Source organism: Ornithorhynchus anatinus, chromosome 5 (assembly GCF_004115215.2).
Source record: "Ornithorhynchus anatinus isolate Pmale09 chromosome 5, mOrnAna1.pri.v4, whole genome shotgun sequence".
Classification (NCBI taxonomy): Eukaryota; Metazoa; Chordata; class Mammalia; order Monotremata; family Ornithorhynchidae; genus Ornithorhynchus; species Ornithorhynchus anatinus.
Genome location: NC_041732.1, coordinates 13,161,054 through 13,180,609, shown reverse-complemented (window position 1 = coordinate 13,180,609; position 19,556 = coordinate 13,161,054). Strand labels below are relative to the sequence as shown.

The window sequence follows — 19,556 nt, the reverse complement described above, 5'->3', positions numbered from 1 at the left end:
TCCTTTACCACAGGGACCTCTTGGCCAGGGCGAGGAGGATTGGAAGCCGGCACTGGAGACCTTCCCCGTTCATCTCGGCGAAGCGGCCACTCGCCTGGGGAGGGAGAGGGAAGGAAGGAGCGGGGGGAGGAAGAGGAGGAGGGGCGGGAGCAGGCCGAGGCGCTCAGGCCGAGGGGGCCAGAGGAACTCTGGCCTCTTGGTGTCTCTGGCTCCCGGTGGGGACTCAGACCCAGTACTGGTTGTTTTTGAGGGCGGGGTTGGGGGTCCGGCAGAACTGCAGCAGCTCGGGGTCCTGCTGCCCGCCGGCCTCCCGGCCCTTGGGCGGCACGGGCGTCAGGGGGATGCCCTGGCCGGGGTCCGTCTTGCGGAACGTCTCCTGGTCGGGGACGGTGCCGTTACGAGGCTTGGCGGAGATGCCCTGAACATTGTGCCGGCCTGTCTTGTTGCGCTTGCGGAGGTAGAAGAGCAGGGGGAGGATTAGGGCCAGGAGCAGCAGGATAAGGCAGATGGGGATGATCACGCTGAACATGTTGGCCTCAACGAAGTGGAGAAAAGAGCCCCTTTGAGTCGGCGAGGGCTCTGTCGTGACTTCCTGGCCCTGCCAGCCAGTAGAGGGCACGTCCGGTTGCCTGGTGTGGGTTGTGGGCCCCTCTGGCCCCTTGGGCCCTGAGACAGTTCGAGAAGCGGTGTCCTCCTGGGGCGGGCGGGGGACCCCACTGGGCCCAGCCACCTGGGGCCCACGCAGCAGCTGGACGCCATAGGGCCGGGAGGAGTCGTAGGGTTCGGTGGAAAAGGCCAGGGAGACGACAGCGGGAGGGACCCCCCGGGCGGTCAGCTCCAGAGTGATGCTGTCGTTCTGGGAGGCGGGGCTGCCCTCCTCCGCTTCCGCCAGCTCTAGCCCGATCAGGCCCTCTTCCAGGTCCCTCTGGGTGAAGGCGTCCAGCGGTGCATCTTCCGAGGCTCTCACCAGCTGCCCGTTCTGGGGAGCCTGCAGCACCCGGAACCCAGGCACGCTCCCCGTGAGGTTGGCCAGCTCACTGGCATCCAGGACCCCCCGGTCCACCCGGAGAGTGGTGCCCCGGGGCCACGATGCCCCTTGCCGCACCCGGACCAGGGGCCGGACTGTGAGATTGAGCGCGGCCGAGCCGTTGGCCCCCCGGGCCCTCACCAGGAGGCCAAACGCATCCTGGGCCGAAGTGAGGTTGGTGAAGGTGAAGACCACCTCGCCCCAGTCCACCTGCCTCTGGCTGAAACCGTCCACGGGCCGCCCGCCCACCAGCAGCAGGCCGAACCGGGGTCCTTCAGTGACACGGTACGAGGCGTCTGGCTCCTCCTGGTCTGAGGTGGCGAGGAGGTGGTCCCGGGTCAGAACGGCCCGGTTCAGGCCCTGTGGCACCTCCAGCGGGGTGCGGCTGACCACGGTGACGGCGGAGGGGAGCACGAGAACGGTCAGGGTGGTGGGGACTGGGGGACTGGCACCGTCTGAGACGCTCAGCTGGAAGGAGCCCTCGGAGCTGCTGCCGTTGGCGACGAACACCAGCCGGCCGGCGTCCACGTCTGCCTGGGTGAAGTGGCTCAGGGGCGTCCCTGGGTCACCAGCTGGCGCCAAGAAGCCACTGAGAGGTCCCCTTCGTACCTGGTACTGGATCTCCTCTGGGGTGGAGTCGGGGTCCACGACGCTCAGGTGGTCTCGGGAGAGGACCATCCAGGACCCCCGGAGGACCTGCAGTGGAGAGGCCTCCTGTGGCCGGGGGGGCTTCTCGTTGACGTCTCTCACGGTGACGTTGAAGGCCTCGGCCACCGTGGCCCCGGGCTCGGCCTCGGGGGGCTGGTCAGATCCCCGTGTCCCGGCTCTGAGCTGGGCCCGGAAGCGGAAATGGTCTGGCTGGGTTCCCCCACCCCTGTGGGTGTAGGCCAAGCGCCCTGCGGCCAGGTCCGACTGCAGGAAGTACGGGCGGCTGGGGCCGAGGGCCTCCCCGGCCACCGAGAGCTCCCCGTGGGCTGGGAATTCGGTCACCAGGAAGACCACGTCGTGGGCCGGTCTCTGGGATTTGGGGAGGCCGGCCAGGAGGTTAGATGCATCCAATGCTACCTGGTTGATCTCTGCGCTTTGACCTTCTGGGACCCAGAGTCCTGAGAAGGAAGGAAAACCAGAGTCAGCGGGTGATGATCTTAGCCAACTCAGGTTTGGCCGGGACAGGCAAGGACCATTCAAATAAAGGGACTGAATGCAGAGCACTGTGCTGTGTGCTTGGGGGAGTATGTTGTTATTATCATTATGATTATAATGATGATGATCATTATATTTGTTAAGTGCTTTTGATGTGCCAAGCCCTATACTAAGGACTGAGGTAGATAATAATGATGATATTTGTTATGTGCTTACTATGTGTTAAACGTTGTTCTAAGGTTGGACACCCTGGGCCTCACAGGCTAGATAGGCGGGAGAACGGGTATTGATTCCCATTTTACAGGTGAGGAATCCGAGGCCCAGAGAAGTTAAAAGAGTTGCTCAAATTCACACAGCAGACAAGAGGCAGAACTTGAAATAGAACCCAGGTCCTCTGACACCCAGACGTTGGCTCTTTCCACTAGGCTCTGCTGCTAGATTTGGAAGGCAAGATGGAGAAAAGACATGGGCACTGAGGAGTTGGAAGTGGAAAGGGAGAAGGAGAGAGGAGAGAAGGATGGGAGAGAGGGAACTGTGGGGAGGGCAAGAAGGTTGGAAAAAAATGATAAGAAAAACTTAGGGAGGCGGGCCATCTTCTTGCCTACCAACTGAGTCCAGGGAGGGAGTAAATCCTCCTCTGACTCAGCCCACCCAAGGGACCTTGGGCTTTCTGGGGAGCCTACTGTTCTTGGAGGGCGGGGCGAGGGCAGAGACAACACCGGGGGCTTCCCCAATCCTCCTTCCCGACCTGTTTGAAGACAAGCATCTCCAGCCCCAAGGATATCAGGTGGCCCGACCTCCCTCTCTGAGGCCTCTATTTCCCTTCACCTTCGTTCCTCCACAGGCGGGTGGCCCGCTGGGGGCAGTTGGCCTCGAAAGACACCGTCACAGGCAGGCTGATGAAGAGGCTGCGAGCCGGTGGAGACGACACCCGGAGGCCCAGGGCATCCTGGGAGAGCCAGAAAGGTTCCGGGGGCATATCGTGCTCATAAAAGATCATTCCAGAGTCCACCTGTGTGGGAAAGAGAAACCACTTTGCAGTTTGGGTGATGGTCAGGAAAAAGGCACTGGAATTGGGGAGCCAGTGGCCTAAGGGGTGACGGGACTGGTTGTAAATGAGTCCTCCCACTTCATCTCCCGCCCATCTTCTAATTCACCCTCACAGGCCTCCTCCCTGGCCCTCTTTCCCAAGCATCCGGCTGAAGAACCCTTGGGCCGTCTGCAAATGGGGCCTGACCAATCTGCTTGGGGAAATCTATCAATCAATCTATGGAGTTTAGTGAGCGCTTAGTGTGTGCAAAGCACTGTAATAGCAGGAAGGGATTAAGGAGGAGGAGTAGAAAAAGTATTTATTAAGCACTTATTTTGTGCAGAGAACTGTACTATCAAGAGGGAATCAAGGAGTAATAGTAGTAATAGTTTTTATTAAGCCCTTATTGTGTGCAGAGCATGGTACTAACAGAAGGGAACAATTAGTAGTAGAAGTAGTAGTTAGAGGCATTTATTAAGCGCTTACTGTGTGCAAAGCACTGTACTAACAGGAGGGAATGTAGTAGTAGTAGTAGTCAGTAGTATTTATTAAGTGCTTGTTGTGTGCATAGCCCTGTAATGGAGAGAATACCCAGGTAGGAATTAGACACAGAACAGACAATCTAAGAAAACCCAGCATCTCCCTGTAGGACTCCTGGACGTCCCACTCATCCACAACCCCTTCCCTTCCTCTTGGCTCCCCAGAGACTCAATGGCCTAGGGAAGGAGGGACTCCTATCAAGTTTCTACACTAACAAAAGGAAGTGTATAAGACTAAGTGCTAATGGTAATAATAATGATGGTATTTGTTATGTGCTTACTATATGCCAAGCACTGTTCTAAGGGCTGGGGTAGATACAAGATAATCAGGTTGTCCCACGTGGGGCTCACAGTCTTAATCGCCACTTGACAGAGGAGGTAACTGAGGCACAGAGATGCTAATTGGCTTGCCCAAGGTCACACAGCAGACAAGTGATGGGGCCGGGATGAGAACCCACATCCTCTGACTCCCAAGTCCGTGCTCTTTCCACTAATCCACACTGCTTCTCTTATGGTATTTATTAAGGACTGAATATGGGCAGGGAGCTGTACTAACCACTGGAAAAGACTACACAGGTGGGAATTAGACATGATCTGCAGAAGATCGGGCCGGCTGATCTTGCACCCTGGCTAGTCCGGACGGTCTCTACCCTATGTCCCGGGAGCTCGCGTGCTACAGGTTTCTGGCCCCTTGTTATTGCTGTTAGTCAGCCTGGAACGCCGTAGGCAGCTTCTGCTTCTGCCTTCTAGGACTCTGATGTCAAAGGCGTCATGGTAACCCGATCGTTGCTGCAGCAACCTGCTGAATATTTCATTGGGTGGGGGAGTGGGGGGCGGGGAGGAATGGAGACTGTTGAATGGGACGGTTTTCGCCATGTGGGCTGGGATGCTGCAGATGGCCCCAGAGGCATCTGAAAAGATCCAATTCAGAAAAGAAAGGGAAGGGACACAGGGGATGGACCCCAGGCCAGGCAGCTCGGGAAACCTATTAAACCAGAACGAGGGGCAGCTGGAGACTAATGGGGTGTGGGGGCCTTGGCAGCCCCCACAAAGAACCAAGGCAGAAGGACCGGCCAAAGGAATTCAGGTTGGTCCTGAGAAGCCGCCTGAAGTCTGAGGAGGGCACACATAGATGTCAGCGCTCATAATTTTTTTAATGATATTTGTTAAGTGCTTACTATGTGCCAGGCACTGTACTGAGTGCTGGAGTAGAGAGAGATAAGATAATTACACTGCATGGTCCATGTCCCACATGGGGCTCACAGTCTTAATGCTCATTTTACGGATGAGGAAACTGAGAAGGCGCTGAGAAGCAGCGTGGCCTAGTGGAAAGAGCATGGGGCTGGGAGTCAGAGGATCTGGGTTCTAATCCCAGTTCCTCTAGATATCTGCTGTGTGACCATGGACAAGTCACTTCACTTCTCTGTGCCCCAGTTCCTTCATCAACAAAATGAGGATTCACTACCTGCTCTCCCTCTTATTTAGACTGTGAGTTCCATGTAGGCCCTGATTATCTTGTATCTATCCCAGAGCTTAGTACTATGCTTGGTACATAGTAAGCGCTTAACGAATACCATAATTATTATTATGAAGTGACTTGCTCAAGGTCACACAGCAGACAAGTGCTAGAGCTGGGACTAGAACCCAGGTCCTCTGACTTTCAGGCTAGGGCTCTTTCCATTAGGCCCACATCGCTTCTTATGTTTTGTGTGGGCATGTATAAATGCATTTGCAAATGGATAAATAGGGCAATGGATAAACAATATGTGCTTCTATGTCACGTGGGTGGACAGGGCTGTGATACTGGAAAAAAACCCTAGGATCAGAATTAGCATCCCTGGCTCTCAAGGGACTCGCAATCTGAGAATGGCAGTGGGAAGAAGGAGCTGGTGACAGAAACCTAACGAAAGTTGAAACCATAAGACAACATCCAAGCAAGTAAAAGGCTAAAAACAAGGAGAGTAATGAGGTATGGCAGCTGGAGGAACAGAGCTGGAGAAGTCACAGGCTTCTCGTGGCTCAGAGTTTTACAGCCACAGCCACGGCCTCTCTGATGCTCTAAAGATCAAGAAGCCCGCCCGCAGTTGCAGATATCCCACTCTTCTGGCTGGGGAAGAAGGGGCCGAGAGAAGTGGAGAGATGGGAGAGGGAAAGTGGAAGGGATCGCCGTCCTCACCTCAGCCTGAGTGAAGTTGATCAGCTCTCCCCTCTCTCTACCCAACCTGGAATTCACCAGTCGGCCCAGTCTTGGAGGCTGCTCCACGCTGAACAGTAGTCGGTGGGAGTCCGTCCCCTCATTGGTCTCCGCTTTCAGGTTTTGGCTGGTGATGGGCTGAAAGGTTCCTGAGAGGATGAAAACCGCCGCAGTGGTCAATCCGAGCTCTACCCTCAGTTCCCTGAGGAAGGGAGGCTCTGGGGCCGGGTTCGGAGACCCTCTCCCCAACCCAGGGACACACCCACCTGGGCAGACCATCAGGGCCTGGTGGCTTCCTCCGGTGATGTGTAACTGCTTCTGGGCCTTCACAGAGAAGAAGTGCCCCGGGGAGACGTTTTCTCCGTCGGAAACATCAAAACGGAAGCCGCCCTCCAGGGGTCCTGGGGAAAGGCAGAATGGGAAGTCGGTTAAGGAGCCGGACAGACTGACCGTATGAGTCTGTCCGGAGAAGAAGTTGGGGGTTTGAGGGAAGAGAAGTTAGTATGGCATTCTGCTTGGAGACAGAGAGGGGGACAAAAGTCAGAGGAGTCTGGGATTTCTTTGCTCACCATTGTGCTTCACTCTGGTCTCTCACTAACGACCCCTCGCTTACTTCCTACTTCTTGCCTGTACTCCCTCCCCTTTCACATCCGACAGGCCACACGTATGAAATCACATCTTCTCTAGAAATCCTTCCCCGATTAATGTTGTTTCATCTCTCTATCCTATTTCCCTCCCTACTGCGTTGCCTATGCACTTATGCACCCCGAAAGGGCTTAGTTGGTTGCTCCTTCCTTTCTGTAATTTATTTTAATGTCTGTCTCACCTGATTGTAACCTCCTTTTTTTAATGGTACTTGTTAAGTGCCACTATGTTCCAGGCACTGTATTAAGTGCTGGAGTAGATTCAAGATAATCAGGTTGGATAAGGGTCCCTGTCCCACCTTGGGGCTCACAGTCAAAGTTGGAGGGAGAACAGGTCTTTAATCTCCATGATACAGAGGAGGAAACTGAGGCCCACGGTAGTTAAATGACTCCCCCAAGGTCACACAGCAGGCAAGTGGTAGAGCTGGGATTAGAACCCAGGTCCTCTGACTCCCAGGGCCATGCTATTTCCTCTCCTTGAGGGCAGGGATCGTGTCTTCTCATTCTATTGTACTCTCTCAAGTGCTTAATACAGTGTTCTGCCCAGAGTAAGTGGTCAATAAATGCCACTGATTGACTGATTGTGAGGAAAGAAGGTAGACTATTTGGGAAGAAAGTCAGAGAGATGGGTTGCCCCTTCTGGAGGATAAGAAGATTCCTTTCTCCTGCATTATGGAGGTATTTAAGGGGATTTAAGGGAGGCTGGCTTGACCCAATTTGAGGTCCCCTCCCCAGCTCTGACCATTCCCCAGCTTAGTCTCAGCTCCTCCTCACAGCCCCGGATGACCCCCTCCCCATGCCACTGCCCCGTTACTCTTGTCCCAGGACCAACCTTCATGCACGAACTGCACAAGTCCGCTATTTATCTGCGCCTGAGTAAACTGCTGGACCTCGTTGCTAGGAGATGACCTCAGCACGACCTTCCCATTGGTTGGCTGCTCAATGGCGTAAACCAAGTCCTCAGGCAGGGAGTCCTCATCCTCGCTCCTCAGCATCTCGGGGGTGATGGCCACGGTGGTGCCTTCCCACATCTAGAGACACAGTCCACACATTATCAAACTGGCAACTCACCTGACTTTCCCGAAGGGTTGGGAGCAAATTCTCATGGGTCGATGGAGATCATGTGCTTCAGTCAATATAGACAGAGCCTCTGGTTTTACCCAACTGCTTTCACCTGAACATTGCCAAGACCTTTAGAGAAGCAGCATGGCCGAGTGGAAAGAACATGGGCTTGGGTGTCAGAGGAGCTGGATTCTAGTCCCAGCTCTAGCACTTGTCTGTCATCTGACTTTGGACAAATCACTTCACTTCTCTCTGCCTCAGTTACCTCATCTGTAAAATGGGGATTAAGACTGTGAGCACTGTGAAGGACAGGGATTGTGTCCTACCTGATCATCTTATATCTACCTCAGCGCTTAGTACAGTGCCTGGCACATAATAAACACTTAAATACCACAATTATTATTACCTCTAGACTGAAAGCTCCTTATTTTAAGTGCTCAATAAATACTACTGATTAATCTGCTGAATGATTGACCACCCAACATCCTGGTGAAGCAGGAGGCCAGCCCTTCAGGTATCATATCCCAAGTGGGGGAGTAGGCCCAGTGTTGGGAGGCAGAGCTGGGAAAAGAACATGGATGTTCTGATTCCCAGTCCACCATCCTAACACTCAGATCTTCCTGACTGGGCCCTATCAATATCATGCCAGGGAAGTCAGGGGAGGAAGGCTATATGTTTGGTTTTTCCTTTTTGGCCTTTATAACCATGAAATCCTACTAATTCTCTTCCTCTCCTATCTCCTCCTCCTTCTCTTCCTAATCGTCTTCATGGTGGTATTAGGGGTAGAAGTAAGGACCTGGAGATGGTGGAGTGAGGTAGCCGGCTACCCCAACCTGGAAGAATGTAGGTTACACTGCGGTCCACCTTCCAACAGTCTTCCACTGGGCTATTAGAAGGACGTAAGGAGGGATAGCTGGACCCCCACTGAGCAGATAAATATGGAAATAAAAAAGGCATTTTCCTCAGTCAATGGGGCAAGTAGATACAAAATGGAGAGTCGAGGAAGTTTGCTGCTTCAGATATGGCTGGGGTCCACTGAAGATCAGCGTGGCTTAGTGGAAAGAGCTCAGGGTTGGGAGTCGGAGGACGTGGGTTCTAGTCCCAACTCCGCCACTTGTCTGCTATGTGACCTTGGGCAAACACTTTACTTCTCTGTGCCTCAGTTTTCTCATCTGTAAAAGGAGGATTAAAACTATGAGACCCACGTGGAACAATCTGATGACAATCTGATTACCCCAGTGCTTAGAACAGTGCTTGGCACATAGTAAGCGCTTAACAGATACCATAATTATTATTATCACCCTGTCAAGACTGTAGACTATAAGCTCCTCGTGTTATATTGTACTCTCCCAGGTGCTTAGTACAGTGCTCTGCGCACATTCAGTAAACATGATTGACCGATAGCATCTTGCCAGCTCTTTGGAAAGGCTGTATTGTGAGGGTCAGACATAAAGAAGGGCGAAGTGGGGCACTCAGCAGAAACAGAAAGAAGAGAGGGCATTGGCATGGATGCGAGGAGCGAGGCTGCTGTTTCCACTGGTCTGGGTCAGCTCCGTCCCCAGGACCTGTCAACCAGGGACCTTGGGTTCCCTCTGGGGACCTCTGGAAACCACTGGGGGTTTGGTGGAGGGAGAGGCCTGGTAAAATCCCTGGCTCGGGACCTCGTTCTCTGCCAGCTCCTCGTCTCTGTGGCAACGGCCGAGTGGGTGGGAAGCTCATTCCATCCCTCAGATGACCCTCAATTGGAGGCCCTGGCCAGGCCCTGTTGAGGTCCCAGAGGGCTCCTTGTCAGGGTTCGTGTGGGGAGTGGGAGCGTGGAAGACAGGAACCAGTAGGCGGGGGAGAGAAGAGAGGGGAGAGGTGACTGGCCCTGGGCCAGTTTACGTGACTGTTTTACCTCTCGAAAAACTCCCCCCTTGTGGTGTCAGTTGGCTAGAGAGTGTTGGTCACTTCCTGTCTCGGACGACCAGCCTGGGTGTGGCTGGAAACTGATTCCCGGGGAAGAGTCCAGGGCCGAGGTGGAGGCTGGGCACACCCAGGCAGAGACCAGCCCGTTGTTTTTCCAGGCTGGGCTGGCCCAACCTGGCCCAGTAGAGGCCGGGAGAGAGGCAGAGTAGGAGGAGAAGGTCGGGGACCGGGGGAGATTGTCTGTGCTTTTTGACATCCAATGAAAGGCACACAGATGGAATTAGCCAGCCACTCCGGTTTTAGAGTCAGCTGCTCTGGGCTTTTTTGGGGAACAGAATGACAAGGACTGGATCTCCTCTTGGGCTTCTGCAATAACATGGAAGAAGCTTCAGCCTCTTTTGCGGATGGGGATGATTTGGGCCATCTGGCCACTCCTCTGAGCTTCCACCGTTTGGTAGGAGCAAAACCTGGGTGAGGCTGTGATGGTCCTCAGCTTTCCAGCCCCATGAGCGTCTCTGAAGCGGTAGCTGGATGAATGTATGTGATTCCTAGACCAGAGAGGATTCTGGGGCACCGTACTTGACTCTAAATGACAGGGGCCAATTCCTTCTCTCTGATGTCTGGGTGACATATAGGCAGTGAGGCAAGTTATTTCTGCTCATGCCCTGCAAATAGTAACCACTCAGCAATTATCAGTAATTGATGGATAGACTGTAAGATCTCTGTGAGGAGGGAATATGTCAACCAACTCGTCTATTTTGTATTCTCCCAAGCGATTAGTTCAGTGCTACGCAAACCAAAAGTGCTCAATAAATACTATTGATTACTAGACTGCAAGCTACATGTGGGCAGAGAACAAGTCTACCAATTCTATTACTCTGTACTCCTCCAAATGCTTATACAGTGCCCTATACACCATAAGTGCTGAATTAATACAACTGATTAATTTCATGGGGAGGAATGGGACTTGGTGAGGGAAAGCTCCTGGCTGGAGAAAAACTCATACTCATGGATACCCAGCTGGTTCTTCTAAGTCAGTCACCGGTGGGGGTCCAGTGTGAGGGACGATGGGGATTCTCCTCTCCTCATCCCCAGCCCTGCCTCCTTGGATGGCAACCTTTCAAAGTGGCCGGTGGACCCATGGACTTGGAGTGGGACTTAGAGCTTGGCTCTCCATCAGTTGGCATCTCTGTTCCAAATTTTGGCTTGGCCTTTCTTAAATCACTCTCTGAGTCAGGGGCAATGACTCCAGTGAGGCTGGTTTTCAGCCATTCTTCCCCTTGCACAGATAAGGAAAATAAGGCCGGGAGAAATCGAGTGATATAGTAATAGTTATGATTATTTCGGTATTTCTTAAGTACCTACTATATGCCAAGCACTGAATACTAAGCACTGGAGTGGATCTCCCCTTCTAGACTATAAGCTCGCTGTGGCCAGGGAACGGGTCTGTTTCTTGTTACAATGCACTCTTCCCAAGCATTTAGTACAGTGCTCTGCACACAGTAAGTGCTTGAAGAATATGATTGACTGACTGATTGACCGATAAAAGGTAATCAGATTAGACACAGTCTCTGTCCCACATGAGGTTCACAGTCCAAGTCGGAGGAAGAACGGGCACTGAATCTTTATCTGACAGATGAAGAAGCTGAGGCACAGTGGAAGTGAAGTGATTTGTTGTGGGCGGGGAATGTGACTTTATTGTTGTAATGTATGCTCCCAAGAACACAGTGCAGTGCTCTTCACACAGTAAGAGCTCAATAAATACGATTGAATTGAATAAATTTGCCAAGGTCACAGAGTAGCTAAGTATTGGAGCCGGGATTAGAACCCAGGCCCCCTGATTACTAGGATCTTGGCTCTTTCACCTAGGCCATGCTGCTTCCCTAGAATCACCCAGCACTTCAAGGACTGAGGGGGGATGGGGCTCTTGTTCCTTGGATGCTGTTCTCCCCACTTTACTCTGCTCCCTTGAGGAGTCAGGGCAGCTCTAGGGTTTGGCAGCCTTAGAACTGGGTTTATGCTTGCAGTTGAAGGCTAAAAAGCTTTTTGCAGCAGTAGACATAAAATCCCATCTCCTCCAGGAGATCTTCCCCAGTTGATTGCTCATTTTCCCATCCTATATCGTCCCACAACCACTTCAACCCTTCGTCATCATCTAAATCTCTGAGGCCTCACGGGCCCCCGCCACCACATAGCACTTTTGAACATATCTCTCTATTCTGTTTCTTCTTCCGAGCTGCTATTTATTTTAGCTTCTATCGCTCCTGCTAGATTTTGGAAAGAGCAAGAGCTTGGGAGTCAGAAGTCGGAGGTTCTAATCCCGGCTCTGCCACTTGTCAGATCAGTGACTTTGGGCAAGTCATTTAACTTCTCTGTGCCTCAGTTCCCTCATCTGTAAAATGGGGACCCAATTCCTATTCTCTCCCCATCTTAGACTGAGAGCCACGGCTGGGACAGGAACGGAGTGTGATCTGATTGTCCTGAATCCCAGCATTTAGCACAGTGCTGATGATCTTGCATCTATTCCAGCTCCCAGTAAAGTACTTGACAATAGAGTAAGGGCCTACCTACCAGAGTACGGGACAACCTGATAACCTTGTATCTACCCCAGTGCTTAGAAAAGTGCTTGGCATATAGTAAGCCCTTAACAAATGCTATCACTATTATCATTGTCATATTAAACAAATTTATTGAATAAAGGTATTTATCGAGCATCCACTGGGTGGAATACTCTGTACTAAGCATTTGGGAAAGTTCAACAGAAGCACAGACCACTTCACTGCCCACAAGGGAGCTTCCATTCTACCAGAAACTTACAATCTTGCCTCCTTGAGAACAGGCATTTTGTCTGCTAATTCTATTGAATTCTCCCAACCTCTTAGTACAGTGCTCTGTGCACAGTAGGTTTTCAATAAATATTAGCGATTGGTGAGTATAGTGTCTGGGAGTTTGTAAAAATAACTCCATCGAGTTGCTCTCATGGAACTCCCCTTGGGGTCAGTGTGGTTTAGTGGCAAGAGCCCAGGCTTGGTAATCAGAGGATGTGGGTTCAATCTCGGCTCCGCCACTTGTCTGTTGTGTGAACTTGGGCAAGCCATTTAACTTCTCTGTGCCTCAGTTACCTCATTTGTAAAATGGGGATGAAGAGTGTGAGCCCCAAGTAGGACCACCTGATTACTTTGTATCAACCTCGATGCTCACAGTAGTGCTTGGAACATAGTAAGCACTTAACAAATACCATTATTATTATTATTATTATTCAGAGTTCTGGCTTCTGGACCTCTGCCTTTTGGCTCTCTCGGGGAGGGGTTACAGATTCGCCTCACTTATTGCTGCTCAGAGAGGGTGAGTGACTTGCTCAAGGACACACAGAAACTGGTCAAGGCCTTGATTTACCACGAGGTGAAGTCTCTCTTCTGATGAAGGGAGTTGGTCAGTGGGGGCCAAGACATGTTCAGAGAGGCTGCAGTGTTACCTGGGCCAGTTCTAGGGGGCCACCTAGACTGGTGGGTCCCGAATCGGATCGGGGCAAGCTGATGTGGCATGCTACTGATGCCTGTTTACTTGTTTTGATGTCTGTTTTCCCTCTTCTAGACTCTGAGCCCATTGTGGGCAGGGATTGTCTCTCGTTATGGCTGAATTGTACTTTCCAAGCACTTAGCACAGTGCTCTGCACACAGTAAGCACTCGATAAATACGATTGAATGAATGAATTTCTCCCCGCTGGGGGTCTTTCTGGGGGAACCCAGAGAAGTGTCAAGGGGGAACCCTTGGCAGTGAGTGGGAGGGGTGTCAGAGGAACATAAACAGGAAGCACGAGGAGTCTTGCTGTCCTTTTCGAAGAAAAACAAACCCGAAAACAGCTGTTGATGCTGTAACGCCCCCAACCCTTCCTCCTCCTCTCCTCCTGACCCTCCTCCCTCCTTTTCTCCTCCTTCCTCTCCTCCCTCCTCCTCTGCTCTCTCCCAACCCCCTCCATGTTCTCTCGCTGCAGAGAGGGCTCCCGTGGGGGAAGAAGGGGAGCAGGGGCACATGGTCTAGTGGTTAGAGCACAGGCCTGGCAGTCAGAAGATCATCATAATAATAATGATAATGGTATTTGTTAAGCGCTTACTGTGCCAAGCACTGTTCTAAGCACTGGGGTAGATACAAGGTAATCAGGTTGTCCCATGTGGGGCTCACAGTCTTCATCCCCATTTTACAGATGAGGTCAGTGAGGCACAGAGACATTAAATGGCTTGCCCAAGTTCACACAGCAGACAAGAGGTGGAGCCGGGATTAGAGCCCATGTCCCCGACTCCCAAGCCAGTGCTCAATCCACGAAGCCATGCTGCTTCTCATCATGGGTTCTAAATCCAACTCGGCCGGTCATCTGCTGTGTGACCTTGGGCCAGTCACTTCACTTCTCTGTCCCTCAGTGACCTCCTCTGTAAAATGGAGATTGAGGCCGTGAGCCCCTCGTGGCACAGGGACTGTGTCCAACCTGATTTGCTGCACTTAGTACTGTGCAGCACTTAGTACAGTGCCTGGCACATAGTAAGCACTTAACAAATACCATGATCATGTTTATTAGCCGGGGTGGGTGTGGGGACCCCGCTCCTCATAATAATAATGTTGGTATTTGTTAAGTGCTTACTTTGTGCAGAGCACTGTTCTAAGCGCTGGGGGAGATACAGGGTAATCAGGTTGTCCCATGGGAGGCTCACAGTTAACCCCCATTTTACAGATGAAGGAACTGAGGCACAGAGAAGTTAAGTGACTTGCCCACAGTCACACAGCTGACAAGTGGCAGAGCCAGGATTCGAACCCATGACCTCTGACTCCCAAGCTCGGGCTCTTTCCACTGAGCCACGCTGCTCATGTTTCCCCGGTATCGCTCCCATTCAGAAATGAATTAGAGAAGCAGCATGGTTTAATGGAAGGAGCTCAGGTTTGGGAGTCAAGGGACGTGGGTTCTAATTCCACTCCGCTGTTTGTCTGCTGGGGGACCTTGGGCAGGTTGCTTCACTTCTCTGGGTCTCAGTTACCTCACCTGTAAAATGAGGATTAAGACGGTGAACCCCATAGGGGACAACCTGATGACATTGGTTCTAATCCCGGCTCCACCACTTGTCTGCTGTGTGACTTTGGGCAAGTCACTTAACTTCTCTGTGCCTCTGTTCCCTCATCTATAAAATGGGGATTCAGACCGTGAGCCCCACAGGGGACAACCTGATCACCTTGTATCTACCCCAGCGCTTAGAACAGTGCTTGGCTGATAATAAGTGCTTAACAAATACCATCATTATTATTACTGGGTTCTAATCCCGGCTCTACCGCTTGTCTGCTGGGGCACCTTGGGCAAGTCATTTCCCTTCTCCGGGCCTCAGTTCCCTCGTCTGTAAAATGGGGATTAAGACCGTGAGCCCCACGGGGGCCAACCTAATGACCTTGATTAGACTGTAAGCCCATCAAAGGGCAGGGACTGTCTCTATCTTTCATTCATTCAGTAGCATTTATTGAGTGCTTACTATGTGCAGAGCACTGTACTAAGCGCTTGGAATGTACAGATCGGTAACAGATAGAGACAGTCCCTGCCCTTTGACGGGCTTACAGTCTAATCGGGGGAGACGGGCAGACAAGAACAATGGCAATAAATAGAATCAAGATCTTTTACCGATTTGTCCATTCCAAGCGCTTAGTGCAGTGCTCTGCACATAGTAAACGCTCAAAAAATATTATTGAATGAACGAATAAATACCCCAGTGCTTAGGGGGACAACTTGATTACCCTCTATCTCCCCCAGCTCTTAGAACAGGGCTTGGCACACAGTAAGAGCTTAGCATTATGATGATTATCATCCTGATTAATGATAATATCGACGATGATAATGATAACAACGATGATAACAGTAATAATAGTAATAATTCGATGTCCGCAGGGGCTATTGATGGGCCGAAGGCGGCCGGGCCGGGACGGCTGGGGTTACCGCGCTCCGGTGACGTCACGGAAAGGGCGGGGCCTCTCCCCCCAGTGCGGAGCGCGGGCCGAGCGCGCCACCGTGTGGCCGGATCCCGGCGGTGCAGGGCGGGCTCCCGGGGCTGGCCGGCCACTTGAGAGGATGGCATTTAATAAAGTTGGTATTTGTTAGGCGCTTACTATGTGCAGAGCACTGTTCTAAGCGCTGGGGCGGATACAGGGTCATCAGGTTGTCCCACGTGAGGCTCCCAGTTTTAATCCCCATTTTACAGACGAGGGAACTGAGGCACAGAGAAGTGAAGTGACTTGCCCACAGTCACACAGCAGACACGATTCATTCAATAGTATTTATTGAGCGCTTACTATGTGCAGAGCACCGTACTAAGCGCTTGGAATGGACAAATCGGTAACAGAGAGAGACGGTTTATTGTTATTGTTCTTGTCTGTCCGTCTCCCCCGAGCCCGTCAAAGGGCAGGGACTGTATCTGTTACCGATCTGTCCATTCTAAGCGCTTAGTACAGTGCTCTGCACATAGTAAGCGCTCAGTAAATACTATTGAATTAACAGTCCCTGCCCTTTGACGGGCTTACAGTCTAATCGGGGGAGACGGACAGACAAGAACAATGGCAATAAATAGAATCCAGGGGAAGAACATCTCATTAAAACAATAGCAAAAAGCGCTTACTGTGTGCAGAGCACTGTTCTAAGCGCTGGGGGAGATACAGGGTCATCAGGTTGCCCTACGTGAGGCTCACAGTCTTCATCCCCATTTTACAGATGAGGGAACTGAGGCCCAGAGAAGTGAAGTGACTTGCCCACAGTCACACAGCTGACAAGTGGCAGAGCCAGGATTCAAACCCATGACCTCTGACTCCCAAGCCCGGGCTCTTTCCACTGAGCCACGCTGCTTCTCTTGTCACTGTAATAGCTAATTGGTGGCCCTCCCCCATTTGATTCCAGCATGGCTCAGTGGAAAGAGCCTGGGCTTGGGAGTCAGGGGTCATGGATTCAAATCCAGGCTCTGCCACTTGTCAGCTGTGTGACTGTGGGCAGGTCACTTCACTTCTCTGTGCCTCAGTTACCTCATCTGTAAAATGGGGATGAAGACCGTAAGCCTCATGTGGGACAAACTGATTACTCTGTATCTACCCCAGTGCTTAGAACAGTGCTCTGCACATAGTGAGCACTTAACAAATACCAACATTATTATACCGGGACTATAACAGATTTTGAATACTTCAGGAGTAACCTTTACTTGAGTTCACTTTGGATCGGATGCTTTTACCATGGGTTAACTTCCATTCCGGCTCTGCCACTTGTCAGCTGTGTGACTGTGGGCAAGTCACTTCACTTCTCTGTGCCTCAGTGACCTTATCTGTAAAATGGGGATTAAGACTGTGAGCCTCATGTGGGACAACCTGATTACCCTGTATCTATCCCAGCACTGAGAACAGTGCTCTGCACATAGTAAGGGCTTAAAAAACAGCAACATTATTATTATTATCCCTCAAAGATGGGGATTTTAAATGATGATAATTCATTCATTCAATAGTATTTATTGAGTGCTTACTATGAGCAGAGCACTGTATTAAGTGCTTGGAATGTACAATTTGGCAACATATAATTATGGTATTTGTGAAGCGCTTACTATGTGCAGAGCACTGTTCTAAGCGCTAGGGCAGACACAGGGTAATGAGATTGTCCCACATGGGGCTCACATTTTTTAATCCCCATTTTTACAAATGAGGTAAGTGAGGCACAGAGAAGTTAAGTGATTTGCCCAAGGTCACACAGCAGACAAGTGGTGGAGCCGGTATGAAAATCCACGCCCTCCGACTCCCAAGCCCGGGCTCTTAAATGGGCTCCGCCTGTTCATAAGAGGTATTGAATCCTCATTTTGCACTTGAGGAACCTGAGGCAGAAGGATGACTCCCTCTGGGCCCGGCCAGGAGCAAGGGAAGACCCTCCGAGCCGGATCGGCGGCCACCATCCTCAACAGAGAGGAGGAAAGGAGGCAGTATGGCCTCCTTTCTGCCATGGGCCTGCTGTGGGACTTTGGGCAAGTTGTCTAATAATAATAATGATAATTATGGCATTTGTTAAGTGCTTAACTATGTGCCAGGCACTGTACTAAGCACTGGGTGGATACATGCAAATTGGGTTGGACACAGTCCCTGTCCCACGTGGGGCTCACAGTCTCAATCCCCTTTTTCCAGATGAGGTAACTGAGACCCAGAGAAGTTAAGAGATTTGCCCAAAGTCAACAGCTGACAAGTGGCGAAGTCGGGATTAGAATCCATGACTGCTGACTCTCAAGCCTGGGCTCTTTCCACTGACCCAAACTGCTTAACCTCTCTGGACCTCAGTTTCCCCAACTTACAGTTGGGGATGAGATGCCTGCCCTCCCTACCTTCAAAGACTTCAAAGCCATGCCGAAGGCACGTCTCCTCCAAGGGGCCTTTCCAGACTAAGCCCAACTTTTCCTCATCTCCCATGCCCTTCTGTTTGACCCCAACTTGCTCCCCTTACTTTTCCCACCTCTCCCTGCCCCACAGCACTTATGTATATATCTGTAATTTTATTTATTTATACTGATGTCTATTTATATTGATGTCCGTCTCCCCCCCCAGTTGTGGGCAGGGATTAGACTTTTTATTGTTGTATTGTACTTTCCCAAGCACTTAGTACAGTGCTCTGCACACATTAAGCGCTCAATAAATATGATTGAATGAATACCTCTGATACTGTGACTCTGCTAGATTGTCAGCTTTTTAGGGCCAGGGATAAAGTCTTTTAACTCTTGGTTCTCTCTCAAGTGGTTAGTTCACTGTTTTACTCAAGAAATATCATTGATTGATTAGGTTGGGTCTGGTCAATTGATCAAAGGTAGGTAATGAACAGCATGGCCTAATGGAAAGAGCAAGGGTTTGGAAGTCAGAGGACCTGGGTTCTAATCCTGGCTCCGCCACTTGCCTGCCGATTGACCTTGGGCAAATCGTTTAACTTGGTGCCTCAGTTACCTCAAGTGCAAAATGAGGATCCAATACCTCTTCTCCTTCCTACACTGACTGTAAGCCACATGTGGGACAAGGACTATGTCGGACCTGATTAACTTGTATCTACCTCATCACTAAAAACAGTTCTTGACAAGTGCTTTAATTCCATTATTATGGTTATTACTATCATTAATAATAACAATGTTGGTATTTGTTAAGCACTTACTATGTGCCAAGCACTGTTCTAAGCGCTGGGGCAGATACAAGGTAATCAGGTTGTCCTATTTAGGGCTCACAGTCTTCATCCCCACTATTAAGTGCTTAGGTGAGTACAGTGCAACAGGGTTGGTAGACATGTTCCCTGCTTACAAGGAGCTTCCATTCTAGAGCGGGAGACAGACATTAAAATAAATTACTGATATTTATATAAGTGCTCTGGGGCTGTGGGGTGAGTAAAAGGAACTGATCGCAGTGCAAGGGTGATGCAGAGGGACAGGGAATAGGGGAAGTGAGAGCTTAACCAGGGAAGACCTCTTGAAGGCGGAATAGTGGCCTGTAGGATGTGAATGGAAAGGCAGTTCCAAGACAGTGGACTGAACGGTTTTTCAGAAAAGTGATCTGGGCAGCAGAGTGAAGTATGGATTGAAGAAGGGACAGACAGGAGGAAGGGAGGCCTGGGAGGCATCTGATGCAGTAGTGAAAGGGGGAAACAGCATGGTAGCTGTTTGGATGGAGAGGAAGGGGTGAATTCTAGAGATGTTGTGAAGGTAGAATTGACAGGATTTGGTAACAGATTGAATATGAGGGTTGAGTGAGAACGGTAAGTCAAGAATAATATCAAGGTTATGAGCTTATGAGACAGGGAGGATATTGATGTTGTTTACAGTTATGGGAAAGTCTGGAGGAGGATAGGGTTTGGGTGGGAAGATGAGGAGCTCTGTTTGGATACGTTAAGTTGGAGGTGTGGGCGAGACACCCAAGGAGAGATGTCCTCAAGGCAAGAAGTAATGCGAGAACTACAGAGAAGGAGAGAGGTCAGGGCTGGAGATGTAGA

At 51.0% G+C, this 19,556-nt stretch overlaps 1 protein-coding gene across 1 annotated transcript in view; it reads right to left on the bottom strand.

The window, feature by feature from the left end:
- The window catches only part of CSPG4 (chondroitin sulfate proteoglycan 4), a 74,266-nt gene that overhangs the window by 1,468 nt on the left and 53,242 nt on the right, over positions 1–19,556 (bottom strand). Inside the window, exons 6-10 of the mRNA XM_029065883.1 lie at positions 7,410–7,608; positions 6,200–6,334; positions 5,916–6,082; positions 2,999–3,182; positions 1–2,133 (exon numbers count right to left, since the gene is read on the bottom strand). The exon at positions 1–2,133 is cut by the window's left edge and continues 1,468 nt beyond it. Of these exons, the coding sequence (XP_028921716.1) occupies positions 224–2,133; positions 2,999–3,182; positions 5,916–6,082; positions 6,200–6,334; positions 7,410–7,608 (2,595 nt within the window). The 3' untranslated portion in view covers positions 1–223. The remainder of the gene's footprint in view (positions 2,134–2,998; positions 3,183–5,915; positions 6,083–6,199; positions 6,335–7,409; positions 7,609–19,556) is intronic.